This window comes from Heterocephalus glaber, unplaced genomic scaffold, assembly GCF_053883595.1.
Source record: "Heterocephalus glaber isolate CG9 unplaced genomic scaffold, H.glaber_assembly_v1.0 deba00001564, whole genome shotgun sequence".
NCBI classification, from domain to species: Eukaryota; Metazoa; Chordata; class Mammalia; order Rodentia; family Bathyergidae; genus Heterocephalus; species Heterocephalus glaber.
In genome coordinates this window covers 23,396,354-23,419,257 of record NW_028258351.1, presented here as the reverse complement: position 1 = coordinate 23,419,257, position 22,904 = coordinate 23,396,354, and the positions used below count along the sequence as shown (strand labels likewise).

The 22,904-nt window shown below is 39.0% G+C and overlaps 1 protein-coding gene across 7 annotated transcripts in view; it reads right to left on the bottom strand.

Moving 5' to 3' along the window:
- Positions 1-22,683, bottom strand: part of Map2k4 (mitogen-activated protein kinase kinase 4) — a 134,313-nt gene extending 111,630 nt beyond the window's left edge. For 2 of the 7 annotated variants that reach the window (XM_004857556.2, XM_087191845.1), the window contains exon 1: positions 22,530-22,683. In XM_004857556.2, the coding sequence (XP_004857613.1) occupies positions 22,530-22,644 (115 nt within the window). In that variant the 5' untranslated portion in view covers positions 22,645-22,683. Of the gene's footprint in view, positions 1-3,829; positions 3,923-9,218; positions 9,252-22,529 lie in introns of those variants that run through there. The other 5 variants (XM_087191844.1, XM_087191843.1, XM_021238040.2 and 2 more) reach the window with 5 other exon arrangements.
- Between the last annotated feature and the right edge of the window lie 221 nt (positions 22,684-22,904).

Below are 22,904 nucleotides of genomic sequence, written 5' to 3'. Positions count from 1 at the left end.
AAGAAAGGTTTGCTTGTATTCTAGCAAGTAACCAATATGCCCACAGGTTACAGGACACATTTAATTTTTCTGTTTGGTAAACTCCCTAATATCCTATTACTACTGTATTAACTTCCTACTGCCCATACATGAAATAAGTACCTTAGCCACATTTTCTGACTGTTTTCAGTATTTTTTCAATACTGACAAACTTTTTTCATAAAGTACCATGATGTGATGAAAATATTTGTTCAATACAATGAAGTAAAAACAATTATGTTCTTGGCTAAAGGACACTGACCTGGAACTCCAAATGAGTGGCCCAAAGTACAGGGCTAAGTTATTTTAGCTGACAGAGTTGTTTGTATTCACACCAGCAAGAAACATTTAAATCCTAATATCTATTGATGCATAGTGAAGTAGCAACTTAAAACTGGGGTGCTTATGAAAAGCTTAAAATGTTATACCCCAAACACAAATTTTCAGTTTTGGCTAGATAATAGCAACTATTACAGAGCCCATAAATGTTTAAAATTAAAGCCGGGGATTTAGCTCAGTTGTTCTGCCACCTGCCCCGCAAACGCAAAGTACTGAGTTTGATCCCCAGTACCAAAAAAAAAAAAAGTTTGAAAATAAGAGTTAACCTATCCCTAGCGAAAATAATTAAACAAAAATAACCGGCCAACACCATCAGGTAAAGAGGCTGATAGGGCACTTTATCTTTTACAGATCACACTGGTAGCACTTTAGCCCACAAGAGCTAAAGTAAAAGTTATACACCTCCTAATGTAATACAATAGGAAGCACACAGCATCATATATGAAATGTTCTTGCCAAAAATTTCAATTTCTATCTAATCAAGCTTCTGCATCTAACTACCAATTAATGGAAAATACAGGACATGTTAAAAATCACAAAAAGGGCCAGGGATTTAGCTCAGCGGTTCTGCTGCATGCCTCGCAAGTGCAAGGTCCTGAGTTTGATCCCCAGCACCAAAAAAAATAAAAATAAAAAAATCACAAAAAGAAGGCTGGGTGAGGTGTCATGCACGCCTGTAATCCCAGCACTTGGAGGCTGACCCAGGAGGATCACAGGAGTTCAAGGCCAATTTGCACTACATAGTGAGACACTGTTTCAAAAAAGCAAAAACAAAACAAAACAAAATCACCAAAAGGATATAATTCAAGAAATCCAAACTGTATGAAATGCAACAAAATGACTTAATTTTTTCAAGAAATAAAATGCAAGAAAAAAGAGAGAACTACTACATATTCAAATAAATTTAAACCAAACAATTAACCAAACAAAATGTGTGCATGATATCTATTGAGGTCTCCACTTGAGCAAATTAACTATAAACAGATATTTATAAAGCTTTTGGGGAAAGTAAAAAGCAGTATCTGATAATATTGTTATTTAACAGTAAGATAACAGTATTGAACGTTAAGTATTTCTTGCTTCTTAGTTTTTGTTTTTTGAGACAGGGTCTCACTGAGTAGCCCAGGCTAACCCTGAACTCCCAGCAATCCTCTGCCTCAGCCTCCCAAGTGCTGGGATTACAGGTATGCACCACCACAACTGGCTTGAAGATTAAGTATTTAAGGACGCTTATCACTGAGAAGACATTTGACTGACATTTATGTGAATGAAATAATGATAACCAGAACTTATTTTTAAATATTTCAGTAGTCTAAAGGGTGTAGTTCAGTGGGAGAGCATGTACTTAGCAACGAAAGGCTCTAGGTTCAGTCCCCAGCACCCAAGAAAATTAATAGATTAATTAATTAATTAAATACATATAATATTTCAGTACAGACTGGTTGGGGGAGAAGGAACAAATGAAATAAAATAACATTGGCCATATGTTGATAATTCTTGATGCTATTTAACAGGCACACTGAAGATTCATTATATTTTTTGTATATATCTGAAAAATTCTATCTTAACAAGTTTTAAAACTTAAATTATATTTTTCTTCACCTTCACCTTTCATGCCTTATGTGCATGCAGAGCATAAATCATTTGCTGAAAGCATCAACTTGTCCCTAAGACAGTGCGCACAATCTGTGCTCACACAGCTCAGGGAGACTCCACCTTCCCCACTGGCTTCCCTTCCCCTAAGCTAAGCCATCTGAGAATCCCGGAGCAATTCATCCCATACATCTGCCTAGGCCAGAGAGTTTTGTTTCTTTATTAAACATTTTTTCTCTAGTGGTAGATTCCCAATCTCCCTAGCTTCACAGGCACAAGAAGGAAATTCTCTATTTTAATATTTAATAAGGCTAACAGATAACATGGAACCCTCTGGGGACAGAAAATCAGAAATGAAATAAATGGTAGGTTCAGTTCTCATGACCATTTGCAAGTGAAGACCCCTCAAAAGCCATTTGGGGCACAAGGTTGTGAGTTCGATCCCCAGTACAAAAAAAAAGAAAGCCATTTGGTTTAGAAAAATTATGCCTTGAGTGCTACTTTTTTTTTGCGAATCAGTAAAATGCTGTGGTTTGCAACATGTAACCTGTAACCAAACGAAGGTCACTCAGTTGTATTATTAAATACCTGCAGGACTGGAAATTTTACTTAACTTCTCTGAGCGTCAATCTCCTCATGTGTAACTATTGTACCCACTTCATAAGCTTGTTAGGAAAATTTAAAAAATTACTATTAAGTGCTCAGAACCAGGTTTGGCACACAGTAAGAGTTATTTATTACTACTTCTCCCACATATCCTGTCTATACATGTCCAATGTCTCAAAGAACATATGCTTCTTCAAAGTATGCTCTAGATTTACTTCATCTTTAAAGATCCCAGTGCTTCTTAGTGTTGCTGATACCTATGTATTTACACAGATATACAGAGACAAGGTATATATAGATATAAATTTGCAGTTACATTTGTGTCTTTGCTTATTTATCCTCGTAAGAACATCTCTAAAGAGGAGTGAATAGATTTATGCTTGATCTTTTCTTTTTTTTTTTTTTGTACCAGGGATCGAGCTCAGGACCTTGTGCTTTTTTTTTTTTTTGGTACCGGGGATTGAACTCAGGTCCTTGTGCTTGCGTAGTAGGCGGCGAAACCACTGAGCCCCCGCCCCAGGACATTGTGCTTTTGAGGCAGGCAGCAGCAACATGAGCTAAATCCCCAGCCCACTGATCTTCTTTTCTAATTAATGTTCACTTAGGAATTCTACCTAATGAAATGATGAACACTAAGATTGGGAATCACCAGTTTCTTTTTTAGTATATCCCTGTTTTTCAATGGTACTGAGGACTGAATCCAGTACCTTCGCACTGAGCTACTTTCCCAGCCCTTTTGTTTTATGTCAGGGCTTTGCTGAGTCTCAAAGTTGCTCAAGCCGGGCTTAAACTTGTGATTGTCCAGCCTCAGCCTCTCAGAGTGCTGGATTACAGATATGCTCCACCATGCCTGGCTAGTACACCCTTATCTGTACATTTTTGTCTACTTCTGGAAAATACGAAACCATGTAGTGAGAATTCAAGTATTTACTACTTCTCATTTGAAAAACATCATCCTAAATGTATAAGCTAAATTGAAAAACACTTAGATTAAGTGGGGATGCCACTGTGAATAGTGTCTGGAAACTTAACACACCATTTCTATTCTGTATTTGTACAACCACAGGAGATTTGTCAAAGATCCTTTTGTTGTTAGTAGTAAAGTTCAACTAGAAATGAAGGGAAACTGCAATGTGGAAGAATCACTATTTTCCTTTTCAAAAATATTACACATTAGGCTTTTCCAAATTATTTTTAAGGTGCAACAACCTGTTAGAAACCTTTCTTCTAGCAACAAAAATCATTTACAGGAAGAATTCATGTTCCTACCAACCTCCAAAGGCTCCAGGTATGGTAGAGGACACCTGTAATCCCAGCTTTTCAGGAGGCAGGAAGATCACAAGTTGGAAGGCCATTTGCAAAGATCCTGTCTCAAGATTAGAAATTAAAATGGACTAGAGATGTAACTCAGCACCCTCTGGTTCAATCCTCAGTGCCACAAAAAAAGGAAGAAAAAAATAACTAGGCAACATTCCCTTTGGTATAGAAGTAAAGGCAATAGGTGAACCCTGACTCTACATACTACTATTATAATTCTTGGGCTTACTTACTACAAAATCTGTTTTCCAAGCAAATAAGACTTTACACTGGCAGTTTACCATGGTCCCTACAAACAGTGATGAATATACTGGATGTCACCCTTGCTTACAACTAATTTACCAAAAAATTTTTTTTCAACAAGCTTTGTCATGTCTATAAATTTAAGCAAACTGTACTAAAATACAATAGCAGCAAATGTGGTCACTTTGCTTCCAAGATTACTGAAAAGTTCAGTAAAGTTTAATAATTTAAAAATGATTAAATGTTAGTCACCAGTTGTAGTCTTTTTCTACAATAAATGGAGATTTTTAAATGTATCAGCTTAATTTTCTTAGTTATTAGTTTTAAAGCAGGAAGCCCTGACCCTTCCTCCACTCCTTATTCTCCGATTTTCTATACACCACTTTCAAGACTCAAAATATCATCTTTTACAGACACTTCTTATCAAGTTGCTACAATTATTAATATCTTTCGAAATAAGTCACAAAACACCCCTCCTCGTCTTTTACTGTTGCGATACTGAAGACTGAACCTAGGGCCTTCACAATGAGTTATAGTCCCAGCCCTTTTTTAAATTTTTATTTTGAGATAGGGTCTCACTAAGTTGCCCAGGGCTCAAACTTGCAATCTTCCTGCCTCACCCTCCCACAGTGCTTGGATTATGGGCATGCACCACCATGCCTGGCAATTGTTGTCTTTTTACTATAACCAATTTTTTTTGGTACCGGGGATTGGACTCGGGACCTTCTGCTTTCGAGGCAGGGGGCAGAACCACTAAGCTAAATCCCCAGCCCGAAAAACTAAATTATTAAAGAAGTATTTGCCAAACTCCTAACTACTCTCACTTTGACTGGCACAAAATTCTTTTAGGTGTTTTCTCAGAAAAATCTCTATGCCCAGAGATCCTTAACTGGCCAAAGTTCTAATCCAAAAAAAAAAGCAGATTGTTGGCAACACTAAGGTAAGTTTGATATTTATAAAAGTATTCCTCAGGCCAGGGATTTAGCTCAGTGGTTTCGCTGCCTGCTGCACAAGCGCAAGGACCCGAGTTCAATCCCCGGTACCAAAAAAAAAAAAGTATTCCTCAAACACTGTATTTCTAAGTAAACACTCATCCCTAGCAGCTGGTCTATAAAGCAAGAAACCTGTACTCTAAAGGACTCTAAGTTACCTCTTTAAAGCCAATAATATATGATAATTCAAAGTTCATCATAAATTACATAAATACATTTACATGTACGAACGCATTATCATCACATGATTAACCAAGGAATCTTCTGAATTATGATAAACCTTCTAAATATAGAAACTCTACATTTACAAATGGAAACATTTTTTCCTTAAAATATTTTTAATTTGAACATCAGAAAAATTCAATGATCCAACGGTATTAAAAGAAATGTAACAGTGTTGTCTTATACAGCTTATTTTATCATCTAAAATAAACATATTATCTTAAACATATATATTTAGAAAATATATATAAAAACCAAAGATCAGATAAACACACAAACTATAAAGACCATGAGGTACAGTGGATTTACTGAATTTCAATAGAAAGCTGGATCCAAATAAAATATGTAATCTCACACTATTTGTGCAGGTAAATAAATATATACACAGTCTTCAATTAAATTCCACTAAATTATAACAAGCAATTATATTAAACTGATTGGAATAGAATGGCATAGCAATATAAAAGATAAAAATTATGTGAAAGTCAAACAATGGGGAAAAATTAATCCTTCAGAGCTTCCATTAATCATCCAAATCATCTTACAATAAATATATTTTGTGATAGAGAACTGACCACTTGAAGCAGCAGTAGTCAAATGCACTGGACTTTAACATTTAATTTTGTGATTTTTGCCCCAGCCCCTCCTCCAACTACTGTATGAAACATAATTATTTTTAGTGACTTAAATGTAAGTCTGATAATTTTGAAACATCCTTAAAATAAAACTTGAGACCCTTGGAGTAAAGTACGCCTCAATGAGAGGAAAAAAATCACTTCTTCGATGATTTAAAACCCTCAATTTTTAAAGAAATAAGTGAACACTGTTAACTAAGTTAACATCTGTATAACAAAACAAATTTAAAGACTGTCTGAAAGCATTATAAAAATTGTACTTTTAAGTCATGAAATCAGAGGACTACATTTAGAAAGAAACTGTTAATATATGTAAGCAAATGAAAATTTACCCTAAGACATTTAAGTACTGACAGTATAAAAATAAACATTGTCAACTTATGGTCAGCTCTCCCTATCCCTCAGATACCCCTCTTACTGATATGTGTGTTTCTTGTCCTGAGTTGTCCACTGATGTCTCAGCCATTCTGAACTCAAAAACCAGGGCAGGCCTATGGCTATCCTTGAGCTACAGACTCTGATGAAGAAAGCAGTAATCAAGCTGGGTATGATGGTGCGCACCTATAATCCAGAACTCTGGTAGGCTGAAGCAAGGGAATCAAAAACTGGAGCCCAATCTAAGCAACTTTGTGAGACCCTGTCTCAAAATTTAAAACAAATTTGAAAAAGGGCTGGGCATGTAAGCTCAGTGCAAAGGTCTTGGGTTCAATCTTGGAGGGGGGGAGGGAAGGAGGGAGGAAGGGGAGGCAAGAGGCCTTATAGTACCCCTTATGCTCATTCTCTCTCATGAGACTAGTAGGAACAAAGATGACCAGTACACATTAGTTTCTGCGCTACTCTCACCCTTGCTTCAGCTCCTAATCAACGTGTAACATCAATAGTTGGACACTTATAATCAATGGAGCATGAACTCTAGTTCACAACACTATGAGCCTGAAGGAAGATATTCTATTCATTTCAGTACAGTACAAGAATCTCACTGGTTCTGAGGTATGTGCTTCATGAACGAATAGATGTAACTGTGTTGAATCCCAAAAGCTGGAAAATAAGAGTCACCTCCTAAAGTGAAGAGAGAGAAATAAAAAGGGAGATATGAAAAATCGGGAGAAAGCGGCCACCCAGCGTAAAGAAACTGTGAGGGTGACCACAAGTGAATGTCAAGGTGGGAATGCATGTCGCCCTTCCACATGACTAAGTTCTAGTAAGTTCTGCTGTTCCAAGTCTCTCTTGTTAGTTTCTTCCTTGTGTATCAAAGTAGGCAGCACTGCAAACCTATCATTCATATAGCAACGCAAAAGGACAGAACCATTCAGAAGGTCCAAAGTCATTTTTAATACACCTACAGAGCTACGTGCATTGTATACACATTTTAGAACTCAACATAATGTTTCTCTTGTTTTCTGTACACAATGGAACTAAGTTAGGGAAAAAAGCACACAGGGCCAGGGATGTAGCTCAGTGGTGCTGCACCTGCCTGGCAACTGCAAGGTCCTGAGTTCAACTCCCAGTACCAGAAAAAAAAGAAAAGAAAAGAAAAGAAAAGAAAAGAGAGCATATAACTGTAAACTTTTTAAAAAGTTAGGTAGAGATGTGGTTCAGTGGCAAAGTACTTGCCTGACATACAGAAGGTCCTGGGTTCGATCCCCAGCACCACACTCAAAGAAAAAACAAACAAGTCAGCTTTCTTTCTTGAATTAGATTTTATTTTAATAAAAACTAAAAACTGTCCAAAAATTAAACAAAAATATTTTATATTAAAATGTAAACAAAAGCTAAAAATTATAAGTATTAGAATTAAGACACCATAAAAAGTTGTAACTTCACTATATATACATATATAAAAATCATATGGATAGGCTCACAAGGGCAGAAAACCATGTATGATTTTTAATTTATTACCTAAGGTAAGAGAAAGGTGATAATGATGGACCAACTAAAATTTCTGTACCCCAGGATATAGCTACCGTAACTCTACCACTTATTACATATTTGCATCATGAGTGGATCATTCAGGAAAATAGTTTTTGCTCAAAGGAAGCCATAAGTCAGCTAATAAAAACTAAACATTTTAATTCTATCAAAAAAATTTAAAACACAGCAGAAATGTTTTCTCTCCAGGCTAAAATTTTTCCCTTTGAACTAATTTAATGAATTGGGCATGATGGTGCACACACCTGTAATCCCAGGACTGGAGAGGCTGAAGCAGGAGGATCATCAAATTCCAAATCAACCTGGATTACATAAGAGACCCTCTCTTAAAAAAAAAAAAAAAAAGTCCTACATACACCAAAGAGTGGTCATCATTCTTTCCTAGACTATGAATAAATAAATGGAGAAGATAAAATTACTTACATCATATTTTTAAATAGTTTAATGTTAAACTGGAAAGGAGTCTCCTTGAGATGAAATTTTTTAACTGCATTTTTTTTTCTGAGATAAAGAGTCTTGCGCTTTGTAGTACAGGCTGGCCTTGAACTCATTATGTAGCTCCAGGCTGGCCTTGAACTCTTGGGAATTCTCCTGCCTCAGCCTTCCAAATGCTGAGAAAAATACACCACTGCACCCGGCTTTAACTGCACTTTATACAAATAAGTTTGAAGTTCAAAATGCATTAGTTTCCACTTTATCAACATTGCTCTTTTTATAGAAAACCTATTCTGTATTTTACAAAGTTCAACGTCCAAATATAGAATGGTAGGGAAGAGGAAGAAGGCAGACAAAACAGGTTTTGTTTCAAAGAAAAACTAAAATGCCATTAAATGCCAGGCATGGTGGCATATGCTATAATCCCAGCATTCGGGAGCCTGAGGCAGGCTTACCCAAGTTAAATGCTGCAAGTTCAAGGCCAACCTGGGCTACAAAGCAAGTTCCAGGCCAGCTTGGACTGCCCAGTGAGACCATGTCTCAGAAAACACTAAAATAATTATAAATCATTGTATCTCTGAATGTAATTAGGTACTTTCTGTACCACAAACTTTAAAATGAACTTTCTTCAACCTGTAATTTAAATTATAGTTTATATTGAATACTTACATTTTTCTAAATTTTTCTAGGTATACATCTGAAACCTATATACATCTTTTTCCTATTTCAATTTCAAGTAAAAGTAATTTTTTGAAACAATGAAAAATGGAAGCTCTTTTAATGTAAAATTGCCATGGTTGGTTAGTTGAAACGATAGTGGACACATTCCCAATACCAAGATGGATATGAAAAAAAAATAAGTAGCATAATATCAAAATTTGTAGCTTACTTTGTGCCTTTTCACAGAAGTTTATCTGAAAGCCTAAAGTAAAAGAGATAAGTTCCAGTTCATTTACTGTAAATCAAATCAAAATTAGAACACGACATTAAATTATCATATTACATGTCGAAATGAATAAAATGAATTGGAGGACAGTTTGAATCACATAACCCTTTATCATTACAAAGAGACTAGGGCTTTCTTTAAAAACTCAGCTCTTTCAGATGTATTTATGGCACTGAAATAAAGTTCAAATTCTGTTATTCGTCTTAATCTTTATATTTCACATCTATTCAATAAAAAGAATATTACCCCTTAGAAGTTTTAAGTAGTGTCAATTTGTACAATGTTTTCAGCCTAAAATGCAAATATATATTAAGTATTCTATATATACTAAGGTAAATTACATATTTATAAGTACCCATAATTAATTACCATGATTCAAAAGTTTAAGTAGTTCTGAGGATGTTAAAAGTCCAACAGAGCTGGGCAGAATAGTTCTTTAGAAGTTATAAGAAAAAAACTTGTGAATTCCCCCTTATGAACAAGAACTCAGTTTCCAAATCCAATCTGATCTCATTGTACCATATGTATAAAATATATAGATATGTAATTGTTTTGTAAAATGGAACCAGTAGGGCCAGGGATTTAGCTCAGTAGTTCTGCCACCTGCCTCACAAGCACAAGGTCCGGAGTTCCATCCCCGTACCAATAAATAAATAAATAAATAAATAAACAAACAAATAAATAAATAAATAAATGGATGGATGGATGAATGAATGAATGAATGGAACCAGTAAAACAAACCATTTAAAACAAAAGCTTTCCCATGTATCCTTTCACTCCCTAGTTGAGTGAATATCTGGTTTTCTTAGCATTCTACCTATGCTTGTATTTATTACTGCTTCAGGGAACAAACTAGGGAAAATAAAGTAGAATGAGTAAATGCTTATACAAATAAAAATACCACATGTAGGAAAAAAAGCCCAACCAAGGAAAGATATATGTAAGTAGTCCCTCTCACCCATTTACCAAAATTCTTGGGATTCTAAACTAGAGATATCATCTACAAAGTACAAAAACTGAAGAATGCTAATGTAGCTACTTTGACACAAAGGTTCCTTGGTGCACCATATAAGTAAACCATTGCTGACACTCACATAAACAACAATACAGAAAAGGGGAATGAAGAAATCATTGGGGCAGACCTGAGGTAAACCTAGAAGGCAGCACACTACCTACCCTACCTCTCTACCAAATGTGCAGCAGAACACAACCAGGAGGAAAAAAATCCAAAATCTGTGGGTTAAGACTAAGCAACTAAAAACCAGGCAGCTTCCTACCAGACAAAATAAGTAGACTAAATCAGAAGAAAAGGACTCTCTGAGAGCACTGGGGATCCGTGGCAAAGCTCAGAAGCAAGTCTTTGGAGCCCTAGAAGCCCACTGGAAGAAGCAAAGGAAAACTCATCTCAAACCACATCTGAAAGACTAGGGAAACAATGAAATAATCTTTAGGCAAAAGTTACTCGTTTTTGTAGCTCTAAGTATGGTGAATGGTTGCTACTAGTTGGAAAAAAGGAAAGGTGAGAAGGTCATAGGTAAACAAAATACCAATATGAATTGCAACAGTATTAAGAAAAATAAACCTTGGCCTGGGGATGTAGCTCAGTGATAAGCCGGGAATGGTGGCCCATCTCAGAAGGCTGAAGCAAGACAATTACCCTAACTTTGAGGCCAGCCTGGGCTACAAAGCAAGACCTTGTCTCAAAAAGAAACCTTACATTTCTATCATCAATACAGAATCAATGCAAGTAGGTAAAGGCAGGGGGAGTAAAATTCTATAAATTTGCTCTTCCCACCTAATTATGAAGGAACCAGGAACAGAATTCTGAAGTCTCAAACAAACTTTTGCCTCTCTGTATTGCTTGGCAACCACTGGAAACCAAGAGCTAAAGTAACCAGAACATAATAATTCACCATTTCTCTGGTAATTCTATGACTTTTTAAAAAATATTATCATTAAATAAGGTAAAAAAGTATTTTAAAAAAGTAATTTTATACCTCTAAAAGACTACTCATACACATACACACACACACACACACACATACATATATATGTAAGTCTTGTACAAGTCAGAATAATACTTATAGGGCCGGGGATTTAGCTCAATGGTTCCGCCGCCTGTCTCACAAGCACAAGGTCCCAAGTTCGATCCCCGGTACAAAAAAAAAAAAAAAAAAAGATAAAAGAATAATACTTATAACATAGACTTGGGAAAGTGCCAAATAGCTCTGCTACCTCATTATACTCAAAGAGTTTCAGTAAGATGATGAGGGAACAAAAGATGAGGAAACTATCTCATTCTCAGCTTTACAAAATGCAAGTTTGTAGCTATGCTGTAATGTCCACTAATACTCATTCGCACATTCAATTCTGAGGTTTCTCTTGTTTCCTGAATTCTGCCTACCATTCATTTGCTTTGAGTCCTATATCTCTGGGAATGTGGGAGATCCACTAACCCTGCTGACAGTAACTGATTAATTTTAAAAGTCTTGTGTGCCTCACTTTTTCATGTCTTAATGAGTTATTTATGTACTCTGGGACTTCATTTCGTGTGATTTTTTACTTTAACTTCTCAAGTGCAAGTGAAAAAATCTGAATCTTGCTTATTTTTCCCGGCTCCAGGCAAATTTAAGTAATTCACAGATGGCCCCCCAGCCATTCTAAGAATAAATATGAAGACATATAGGACAGAGTGCTGGTAAGGCAACAAAAGCAAAAGAAATATACTATTTGAGGCTTTTTTTTTTTTTTCTTCCTTTTTCTCTCTAGATTTCTCTCACTCTCTCTTCTGGTGCTCTTTCTCACATTCTCACCCTCTTAAATTTTGAGATCCCTTAACTAACTGGCCATAACACGTAACTTACAATTTACTGTATTCGTCAAATAAAATGAGGTAGTCCATTGTAATTTAAAATTTAAACGACTGCTTAAAAGTAAGTGTAGTCTGGTTCCGCCACCTGCCTCGAAAGCGGAAGGACCCAAGTTCAATCCCTGGTACCAAAAAAAAAAAAAAGAGTAAGTGTAGTCAGTGCAGCGGTGCACTCCCTAGAACTCTGGGAGGCAGGAGAACCACAAATTCAAGTGCAGTATGAGCAATTCAGCAGGACCCAGTCTCAAAATTAAATTTTAAAGTAGGGCATGGTGGTGCACACTTGTAATCCCAGTAATTGAGAAGCTGAGGCAGAACACCATGAGTTCAAGGCCACCCTAGGCTACATAGTGAGTTCAAGGCCAGCCTAAACTACATAGAAAGAACTGCCTCAAAAAAAATTATTTTTAAACTTTAAATAAAGGCTGGGGTTTAGCTCTGTGTGAAGGCCCTGGGTCAAATCCCTAGAAACAACCAGTATTTGATAAGGCAGAAGACAAAATGAAGCATGTCAGACCGGCATTGTAGTTCCAAATGTGAAACTTAAGTCATTTTAAATTTTAAGTCCTACTTTTCTCATTTATACATAAAACTAAAAATAATATCAGATAATCTTAAGAGTTTGAAAATTGTGTCTAAACCTAATCTTGCTCATGTAATAGCCCTTGGTGGGCTTCGCAGTTATCTATCTCTATTCCCCTTCCTCTAGGTTGGAAGTATAACCCAGTAAAGGGCAGAGGCAAAAGTAGTTTCCTCCACAGTTCCTTCAGATTCCCTACACATTCTGGGGTTTTGTGCTGCTAAAAGTGCATTACAAACTATGCTACTAATCCACACTAATGTAAAGAAACCAGAGCTGCCTTACTGGGTCATGCCCATAGACCATGCTACAAAAATCTTCCTTTTATCACATTGTGAAGGGTCTACTTGCTTGCCACCTTCTAACTCCAGCCTCAAAATTCTGGTAAGTACCATACACTGCAGCTACCCATAGTAAATCACTGTCAAAACCTGTCCTAAATTTGTATTTTCATTGTACTTAGAGTGAGTTCTACAAGATTTATTTCCTGTTATTTCCTTTAGATTTCCTTACTTCAACTATCCCTATGACTCCCTAACTTAGTAATTCTATGCTGTTCACATCACCCAGAACTAGTCAAGGTTTTATAAAATAATATCAAATTCTTTCCATCTTTTTTTAACTCGAGAGTCTGTTATTCTTATACGCCAGTTGTTTTTCTATCTGTGGCCAACAATGGGTATGTAACTAAGCACCATACTGTCTTCTAAACCTGTTCAAGGAAGCACAATACACTTGAGAAAAGAAACTTTTAATTGTGTGACTTTGGGCAAGGATCTAACCTCTATCAGATTCAATTTCCTCATCTGTAAAATGTAATAATATCCAAGTGTGATGATTAAAATGAGAAAATGTATCTAAAATGTCCTAAAAAGAGCCCAGAATACAGGAGGTTATCATAATCATAGCCATTATTATTTTGGATTGGTCTCTCTCTCTCCCTCTCCTAAGCAATGATTACGGCACTCCCTTTACCTTTCTAGGTGTCTATCAACCCTGCCTACACAAAACCAATAATCCTCCTTTCATTCCTACCTTGAGAGAGCTAAAAGAAAAGGTGCTGCCCTCCAGACAATGCTGGGGACCCCATCCTATTCTCTGTATCTGTGATATTACGACATATCTTTTGGTTTTTACTGATGGTTCCTGGCTTGTAATTCTCCCTCGCAAGGCAGGCCACAGAATCAAGAATTTCTCTTCCCAAGGAGGGTCTTACAAACACTAATTTTCCCTCACCTTTCTATCCTGGAACTGGCAGTTAAGAAATTCTCAAGCTGGGGATATAGCTCAGTTGTAAAGTGCTTGAATAGCATGCACAAGGCCTTGGGTTCAATCCCCAATGCAGGAATGGAGTGAGGAAATTCTCTGACCTAGACTTTACCAGTAGCTCAGTCCCAGAGTGCCTTCTCAGCATGCTTGAGGCCCTGGATTCAATCCTTGATACAAAAGAAAGAGAAAAGCAAAGGAAGGAAGGAGGGAAGATGGAATAAAAAAGGGAGGAGGGGAGGAAGAGAAGGAGAGAGGAGAGGGGGAGAAAATTTTCTGGCCTTCTTATAGTAAGTCATAAGACCTTCTTCATTCCAGAGGGGCCCTGCCCCATACCCTGGAGGGAGAAAAACTGTGCAGAAGGTGAGAATAATTCTGACGCAGACAGGCCTTGCTAGGTTTCCCCACCCAGTATATTAACATTACATATCCAATGAAGTCTTCATAAAAAACAGAGTTCAGAGAACTTCTGGACAGCTAAGGACATGGTCGTTACTGAAGGATGACCTAGAAACTCCAGGCTCCTTCCCCTAAAATTCTCCCTATTCATCTTTTCATCTGTATCCTTTGTAATATCCTTTATAATATCCTGGAAAACATGTTTCCCTGAGTTTTGTGAAATGCTCAAGCAAATTAACTGAACCCAAGGAAGGAGCAGTAGAAATTCCAACTTATAGCCCTAGCAGATCAGAAGCACAGATAAAATCACCTAAGGCCTGAGAATGGCATCTAATTTGGGTTGGGGAAGAGTCCTCAACCTGTGGGATCTGACATTATCTCTAGGGTGACAGCATCAGAATTGAATTGGAGGAAACCCAACTCTTTCCTGCTGCTGTAAATCTGATTACTGCTGGTGAGGGGAAATCTCTACACCTTTTGAGGTCATATAAGTCTTCTCTGTGGCCTATTATGATGTGAGAACAAAAGAAAAAATGATACTTTGTTTTTCTGACCTAATACCTCAGCCACACTAACCCCCCAAAAGTAGATACTTCTCCCTAAGGCACCTAACCCAGATTCCAGGGAAACTACCAGAAGCAACAGAGGAGTCCCTTAGTGTCACTTAGTTTTAGACACAGACATATCAGATATACCTGTATCTATATATTCAGATATAGGTACAGACATATAGACACACCTCTCCAAGATACATCTGGGAACCCTTTTGTTTCTCCTTTTAATTGAGCTTTTCTGAGTAAGATGAAATACAGTATAGCTTGAAAAAGCCCATGCGGTGTCCACTTCAATCCTCTTACCCTGTGGTGAGGAATGACAGGATGTTCTTGAAGAATCAAGCTGTGTATGATGTAACTATTTTCTTCTTTCTAGGCCCATCAGTCCTGTTAATACTGGTCAGTGCTCTCTTTCACACTGTAGTTCAACTAGCTCAACCTTTTGAGTTTTTCCCTTGAATACTTTCTATACAGATTAAACTTCCAATCTTGCCAGGCATAGTGGTGTGTGCCTATAATTCCAGCATTTGAGAGGCTGAGGTAGGTGGATCACTGTGAGTTTGAGGGCAGCCTGGGCTACACAGTGAGTTCAAGGGCAGCCTGAACTACAAAGTGAGCCCGTCTTAAAAAAAAACAAAACAAAAAAAAACAAAAAAACACACCTCGCAATATTGTTGACAGTATGAAGAAACACCTGAGGACCTTTTGGGGTTTTTAAGGAAAGGGCTAGTTATGTTCATTAACAGAGACAGTAAATTGCCTAAATGGGAAAGTTAGTCAGAATGGCAATATATGTTGTTAATTTTATACCAAATTGAGTTCCTTTATATATTACTTAAATCTACCTTGGTATCCTGGGCCAATGCCTAATTCAAATCTTCTACTTACAGTACTTGGAAATTGCCAATCAAAATGTTTCTGGATACTTGCCTCCCACAGATATAGTACACTTGTAATACAAAGGAACACGAAGGATCAACCAAGGCTCCAAAATCAATTCAAAAGCTACATGGGGTTGGTTAGAGATTTCACGCTTTTGCTGATGCCTAAAATAATTTTTCTTATCTATTCTTGCATTTACATCATTTCTGGCAAAGACTCTTCCTTCAGACTTGAATGGCGAAAATGACTTACAAAGCTCAGAGAACCTGTGTGAACCCATGTAGTCAGAGAAGAACCCATGCACGCTAGTACGAAGTAGGAAGAATAAAGGCAACCAGTCACATAGAGAAGTTAAAATTCACCTCTACTAGGGTACAGCACTTAAAATTTCAGTTCCCTGCTCTATAAAAAGGACTATGCCCACCTACACTTAAAAGTGTGACTGTGAGCATCAAATTAGGTAAAGACAATGAAAAAGACCTGTTAGAACTGTTTTGTTTTGTTTTTTGAGTGTGAATTATAAGTTTCTCAGGTTGCATTACTCGGGCCCCCTCTATCTCCTAGAGATTGCAAAGGAACTGACCTAGATTATATAGAATGGATTTGATTAAGATATTCAGACTCCTTAAAATAAGGAAAGCTTTCTGGGCCCAAATTAATCCAGTGAAAGAAAATTACTAAAAAAGAAAATAATTCAAAACACAGGGTTAAGTAATAGCCAATCCTAGACGAGTGTCAGCCTGTATTCACATAAGGTACGAGGAAAACGCAAGAAAAAAAAAAGTTCTAAAAGTAAGATGCTTTTCTTCTCACTAAAATTAAAATGCTCTAATTTTAAAGGGAATATAAGAGAAAGACAATATGTGCTTTGAGAGGGGACTAGGAAGCTGAAATGGTTATGCTAAAAAAATAGTAAAAGAAACGGGATACAGCACACTGAAAAAAGCAAGCAATTCTAGGGTTTGGAACTCTTCACTGTCTACACAATTCCATTCTTTCAACCACAAACTAAATGGTAAAAACAAGCAGTCAAATATAATCAAAAGTAGAAGGATTTTGTTGTTTTGCTGAGTCAGGGTCTTGCTAAATTGCCCAGGCTGGACTCCAATTCCTAACCATCCTGCCTCAACTTCGCTAGTAGCTGGGATTACTGGCCTGTGCCAGGGCCATTGGTTCATATTTTATATATTCAAATATTGAGGGGAAAAAAAGTGCATTTGATATCTTCACCTTTTCTTAAAAGATATACTTCATATTTTTAAATAATTATCTCTTTTCACTTAAACTCACAGACATAAAATGTTCAGCTGAGGGTAAGTGAGGACTGAACCAGAAATGTTCTGTTACACACCTATATTTAAGACCTAGAGAAGAAATCTAGGGAGGCAGCTGAGGAATAGAGCACTTGCCCAGCATGCACCAGGCCCTGTGTTCATTGCAACACACATGCATAAGGGAAAGAAAAACTGCCTAGATAAGCACATTAATTAAGAGAACGAGAGGCACTGCAACACATATTTTATACCTATTTCTTGTAACAAGTACTTCACAAATGGCTCAGTGCTTTTCAGACTCAATTACAGATTCTAACTATTCTAAGAAAAAACATTTTTTCAAAGTTAAAATCTCTCAGTCTAGGGATTTAGCTCAGTGGCGCCATGCCTGCCTGGCAAGTGCAAGGTCCTGAGTTCGATTCCCAGTACCAGGGAAAAAAACCTGAAATCTCTCAGCCACCCGAAGAGTTTGGGGAAAGGCTTTTTTTCCTGCTATAAGTATGCGTGTTTGTGTGCATGTGTTTGTATGTTGTTTGTTTGCAATACTGGGCACTGACCTCAGGGCCTCAAGCACATGAAGCAAGTGTTCATATATCCCAAGATCTCTTTATTATTTTTTTAATCTTAAGATAGAATCTCATTAAGTTGCTCAGACTAACCTCTTAACTTGTGATTCTCCTGCCTCAGCCTCCTGAATAGCTGGGATTACAGGCATGTAAAATTAACTTCTTAAGTCTATCCCATTTTAAGACTAGCAACTAAAGCAGCTAATATCATGTCCAACAACCTTAAACACTTTCACATGCATTAATTTAATAATGTGATTCTAGTAACAATCCTGTAAATTAGGCATTATCTCTGTTTTAACAGATAAAAAAACTCCAGAGCTCAGAAAAGTTAGACAATTTTGGCAAAGGCACAGAACTTGTATAAGGCAGAACAATTATTTGAGCCTAGGTTTTCTGGGTCCAAATCCAGCATTCGCCTCATTTTAATATCTCCTATTTTTTAAATACTACTATATACACAGGTAAAGTGAGTGCTATCAGCTACTAGGGGAGAAGAAACCATCCTGCCTATGCCATTTTATTATAGAAAATGTTGAAATCTTAACTAACAAACTCTACTAACCAAAATATGCTATTCTCTAATCTACCAACTATGGCACTATTTAACATTATGGTCTATGCATAAGTCCTTCTCACCTGAGCTACCTGGTATGGTGGGATCTGCTTTTCACATGCTTCACACCTACCTAGCTAGGTTCACTGGGCTTTTGATTTGTCACAATAGAAAACTCAAGCCATGGCTAGAAATGTTCTCACTATAACAGGTTAATCCCATACTTTAACTTTACTAAAATTTAAAAAATGATACTATTACACAGTGTTCTAATATGCAAAAAACGCCCCTGTTAAATTCATCTAAGAAAAATTGATGAAATATTAAAAATCACAGAACATCTCACAGTTGCTCCTTCATATGCAAACTTGTCCTAATGACAAATGTATTTGCATAAATCCATTTACCTCATAACTTGGCAAATAGTTTGATAGTTTTAGTCACCAAAAAACTGAAGCATGAAAACTACTCAACTTGTAAAGGCTGGGTGCTTGTGAATGAATATAAGAGAAAAAAATCAGAAAAAAAAATATGAGTAATAATAAAATCAACAACTATTCCCCATTACCTGTGGGATAATGAGAAGAATGCTAAAAAAAAAAAAAATCAGAAGTCACAGAAAAGATGGAAGACCTGGAGCTTGGGGCCTCCTAGAATATTCCAGAAAAAAGAACTCTATTGACAAATGGTGACATCAAATGTTAAAGGGAAGAATAGGATGTACTACTGATGAAGCTTAGAAATTGTGAAGTAGATCATGAGGGGTTAGGGACTTTTTTACTAATAAATAAAGAGACTATACAGATATCATTGCTACTGCTACAAAAGATGACGGCTAACATTCACTATGCCCTTACTATATGCCAGACCCCATGCTTTATGTGCATTATCAGAATACCTACAAGATAAGAATTAGTCTTACTTTCCAAAGAAGGAATCAAGACTTGAACAGGTTAAGTACCTTGCCCATCTATAGTCACAAAAAGTTTAAACCCTGGCAATGGGATTCAAATCCAGGACACCAGAGCTACGGCTCTTAAACACTATAACATTAGAAAAAAGAGTTTCCGATTTGAACTACTTTGGGGATACAAATGTCAAGCCATGAAAAAGTATGCAGGACCATCCAGTGCCCAGCATAGTTCCTATCCCTTGGGGGATGTCCAAGGTTTGTTGGATTAAATATATTCCATACATCCCACAAATGAATCCTGATGGTTAGAAGGCCATGGTCTATATTAACTCCTCTCAGAAAGGCACTTTTTGGGATACAAGTAGAAGCAGATTTGGCAGAGGGAGTGGCAGAACACCGAACATCTTCTAAGAACCATTCTGTGAAGTCTGATCTAACACCAAAGAAAAAAAGAGCTGGACTTACTGGTGCACACCTGCAGTCTCAGCTACTTGGGAAGCTGAGGCAAGACAATCACTTAAGCTCAGGAATTTGACACCAGTATGGCAACATAGCAAGATGCCATCTGAAAAATAAATAAAACCAGGCATGGTGGCACATTCCAGCACTCTGGGAGGGTAAGACAGGACTGCAAGTTCCAGCTTGGCTTCGGTGTTATGGTTTCTATCTAGAAGGTGCCCTAAGAAGCTCATGTGTTCAGAAATGGGGCTTCTGGAAGGTGACTGGATCATGGGAGCCCTACTGGATCATGAGTTCAGAGCTGAATGTACTGTTAAAGTGGTAGGGCCTAATCTGAAGAGCAGGGCACGGGGGGTGTGCCTGTATCTGACTCCCTAGCTCCTCTTCTCTCTGCTTCCTGCCTGCCATGGGTTGAGCACCTTTTCCTCCACCATTTCCCCGCCTCCCCCCATGCTCTTTCTACCTCCAAGTCAGCTGACCACAGACTGAAATCATGAGCCAAAATGAGCCTCCTCTTTTTAGTTGTGGGTGTTAGATATTTTGTCCCAGCAACAAGAAAACGACTAAGACGCTAGGCAACTTAGCCACTAGTGAGACCCTGCCTCAAAATTAAAAATAAAAAAAGTGCTGGGGATGTAGCTCAGTACAAAAGCCCTGAGTTCAAATCCCAATACCAAAAATAATAAAATAGCCAAAGAAAGTCACTGGAAGGCAACAGAAAGTTGGCTCTAGCAGCAAAACAAAAAAACAGATCTTAAATTTCTGCTTAAACTCAAGCATTATATCTAGGATTGTGCTAAAAAACACCCTGAGAATTTTAAGTTCTTTTCTCCATTCTGAGTAACCAAAGAGATTCAACAAGATAATACTGGTATGTTTGTGAATCAAAGATAAACAAAATAATGATAAAATTCAGCAATAATTCAAAGAGGTTTGGGGCCCCTTCCCCTTTTAAAATGGGTTCTGCTTATTAGAAACTACAGTTCACTGGACATTAAAAAAATTTTTTTAAAAACAGAGTTAGGGGAGGAGAATGGATATCAGCAAAATAACTGCTAATCACATAACTTATTTTGAGTTCCTAGAACACTCCAAACTCTTCCCTTCTTTGGAACATTCACACTATTAACTCCACCTAAAATCTTCTATTCTTTCCAGACAGGCTTTCTCTGACCATCTTAGCGAGCAGACTGACCTACTATTATGTTCCATCACAAAGTCCAGTTTGTGACATTAACAACACTTTTCTCAATTAGTAAACTTTTCTTATTCACCGGCATCTTGTCTTCCTTTCCCTAGCCTCACAAGAGGGTAAGTTCCACCAGGGGGAGACTGTCCAATGCACTCTTCTCAATATACTCTGCACTACAGTATTATGCCCAGCTCCGGGCAGATGCTTGATAAGTATTTGACAAGAAAAAAAAAACAAAGTTTTTCAAACTGTTAGCCTCCCCACCCCAACCAAACCCAAAACTTGAAATATTTATATAAGCTTTATAAGTTGACAAATTTGGACAAGCCAAACAGCCCTAAGTTATCATTTTGCTGTTTCAGTTCCCACTACCACCAACTAGCCTGGCAAAGTTGTAAGATCAGGAAACCAATCTTGCACTTCATCTGTACAATGTGCTGTGCAACATACTGACCATCCAATTACTAACTCAATTTGAATTAATTAGTTTACGGCCTGCAGAGAAAGTGTCCTCTGACCTCTGACATCAGCCTGTCCATATATCAGTTCTTCCCTACACTGAAATTATGGAAGAGATATAAAGGTAATAAAATCCTGCCTCTGCTTCCTGAATCACGGCATGCTTCCATAAATACAACATATTCAATAAATGTCTGAGGATCCTAACTAGACACAGTGAGCCTGGTAGGTAGTTTTTAATCCAAAAGTAACCATAGTCATACCACCAAACATAACCTGACCGATTCAGCTAAAAATTCAACATACCTCATAAGAAGTTTGCCAAAGTTGTCAACAGATTTATGAGATTCCGTGCTTTAAAAATAGCATTACTATTCAAAATTTCCCAGTAGACTTAAGGAAATGGTCCCTAATGGGATTGGACCTGGTATTTTCACAACAGCCCTGTCAAGAGCCACGCGGAGCTCTAAAACCTTCCCAGTGGGAAAGCCATTAATCAGGAGAGCTGCCTCAGATGTCCAGACACTATCACTTTGACCTTTGCCTTTCTATTTCCTGTATCTCTCCATATACACCGAATTCAGTCTTCTATTTTTATTTTCTGCTTGTAACGCTAACATAGAAATCTCTAGCCTATAACAAAACGTCTCCCGCAGGCCAACGGCTGTCTACCTACCTCACAGGTGGCACAGGCCTGAGCAAACCCCCCTCCGCTCCTCCCCGCCCACAGAAACCCTGTGAAAGTTTGGAAATTGAGGTTCCAACCGCGCCGCGGAGCCCCGAGGTCGGCCCGGGGGTCCGGCCCCGGCGGCGCCCTGACAGTCAAGATGGCCCTGAGCGGGCCCCACTGCGGCTGCCGACCGAGGGGCGCCGGACAGGACACCGCCGCCGCCGCCTACCTGGGCGGCCGCAGGGACGCGGGGCGAGGCCCGCCGGCGCCTCCAGCCCGCCCAGCCCGGTCTGCGCGCCCCGGAAACGGGCCGGCGGGCGCCAGGTAAGCGGCGGCGGCTGCGATGGGGACGGCGCGGGGCGGTCCCGGGCCAGTGGGCCCCGCGCGCGACCGGGGCTCCGGGCAGGGCCGGGGGGCGGGAGGACCGCGCGCAGGCCGAGGCCACAGCCCGGGGCAGGCTCGGCCTGAGGCAGCTGGCAGCGGAGCGGGGAGTGCAAGCGAGACAGAGAAGAAGGCGCGGGCTGCTATCTCAGCCCGGGTCGGGGGCGTCCAGGCCGCGACGACGCCGATGGCTGCGCGAGGGGGTCGGGGTCTCTGCACGGCCGCGTTTCTTACCCTGCATGCTGCTGACGGCCGGATGACCCGGCGCCGGGGACCCTATGGGGCCCGGGGTCCCGCTGCCGCTGCCGCCCCCGGAGCCGCCGCCGCCGCTCGGGCTCGGAGCCGCCATTGTTGGGAGTGAGGAGCCGAGCGGCGCCGCGGCGGCTGCAATGCAGCAAGCTCGGCCTCTCGCACGGACGAGGGCGCGGCGAGCGCCGCCTTGGCCCCGCCCCCGACATGCCCCTTCCCCGCCCGCAGCCACGCCTCCGCCCGAGCCTGAGGTGAGGGCAGCGCCAGATGCTGAACTGCGGGACAGCCCGGGTAAGGATTGCACTGGCCCAGGGGATGGGCGCAGGTCCTGGACCAGGGCTGCTGGCGCGCGGGGACCGA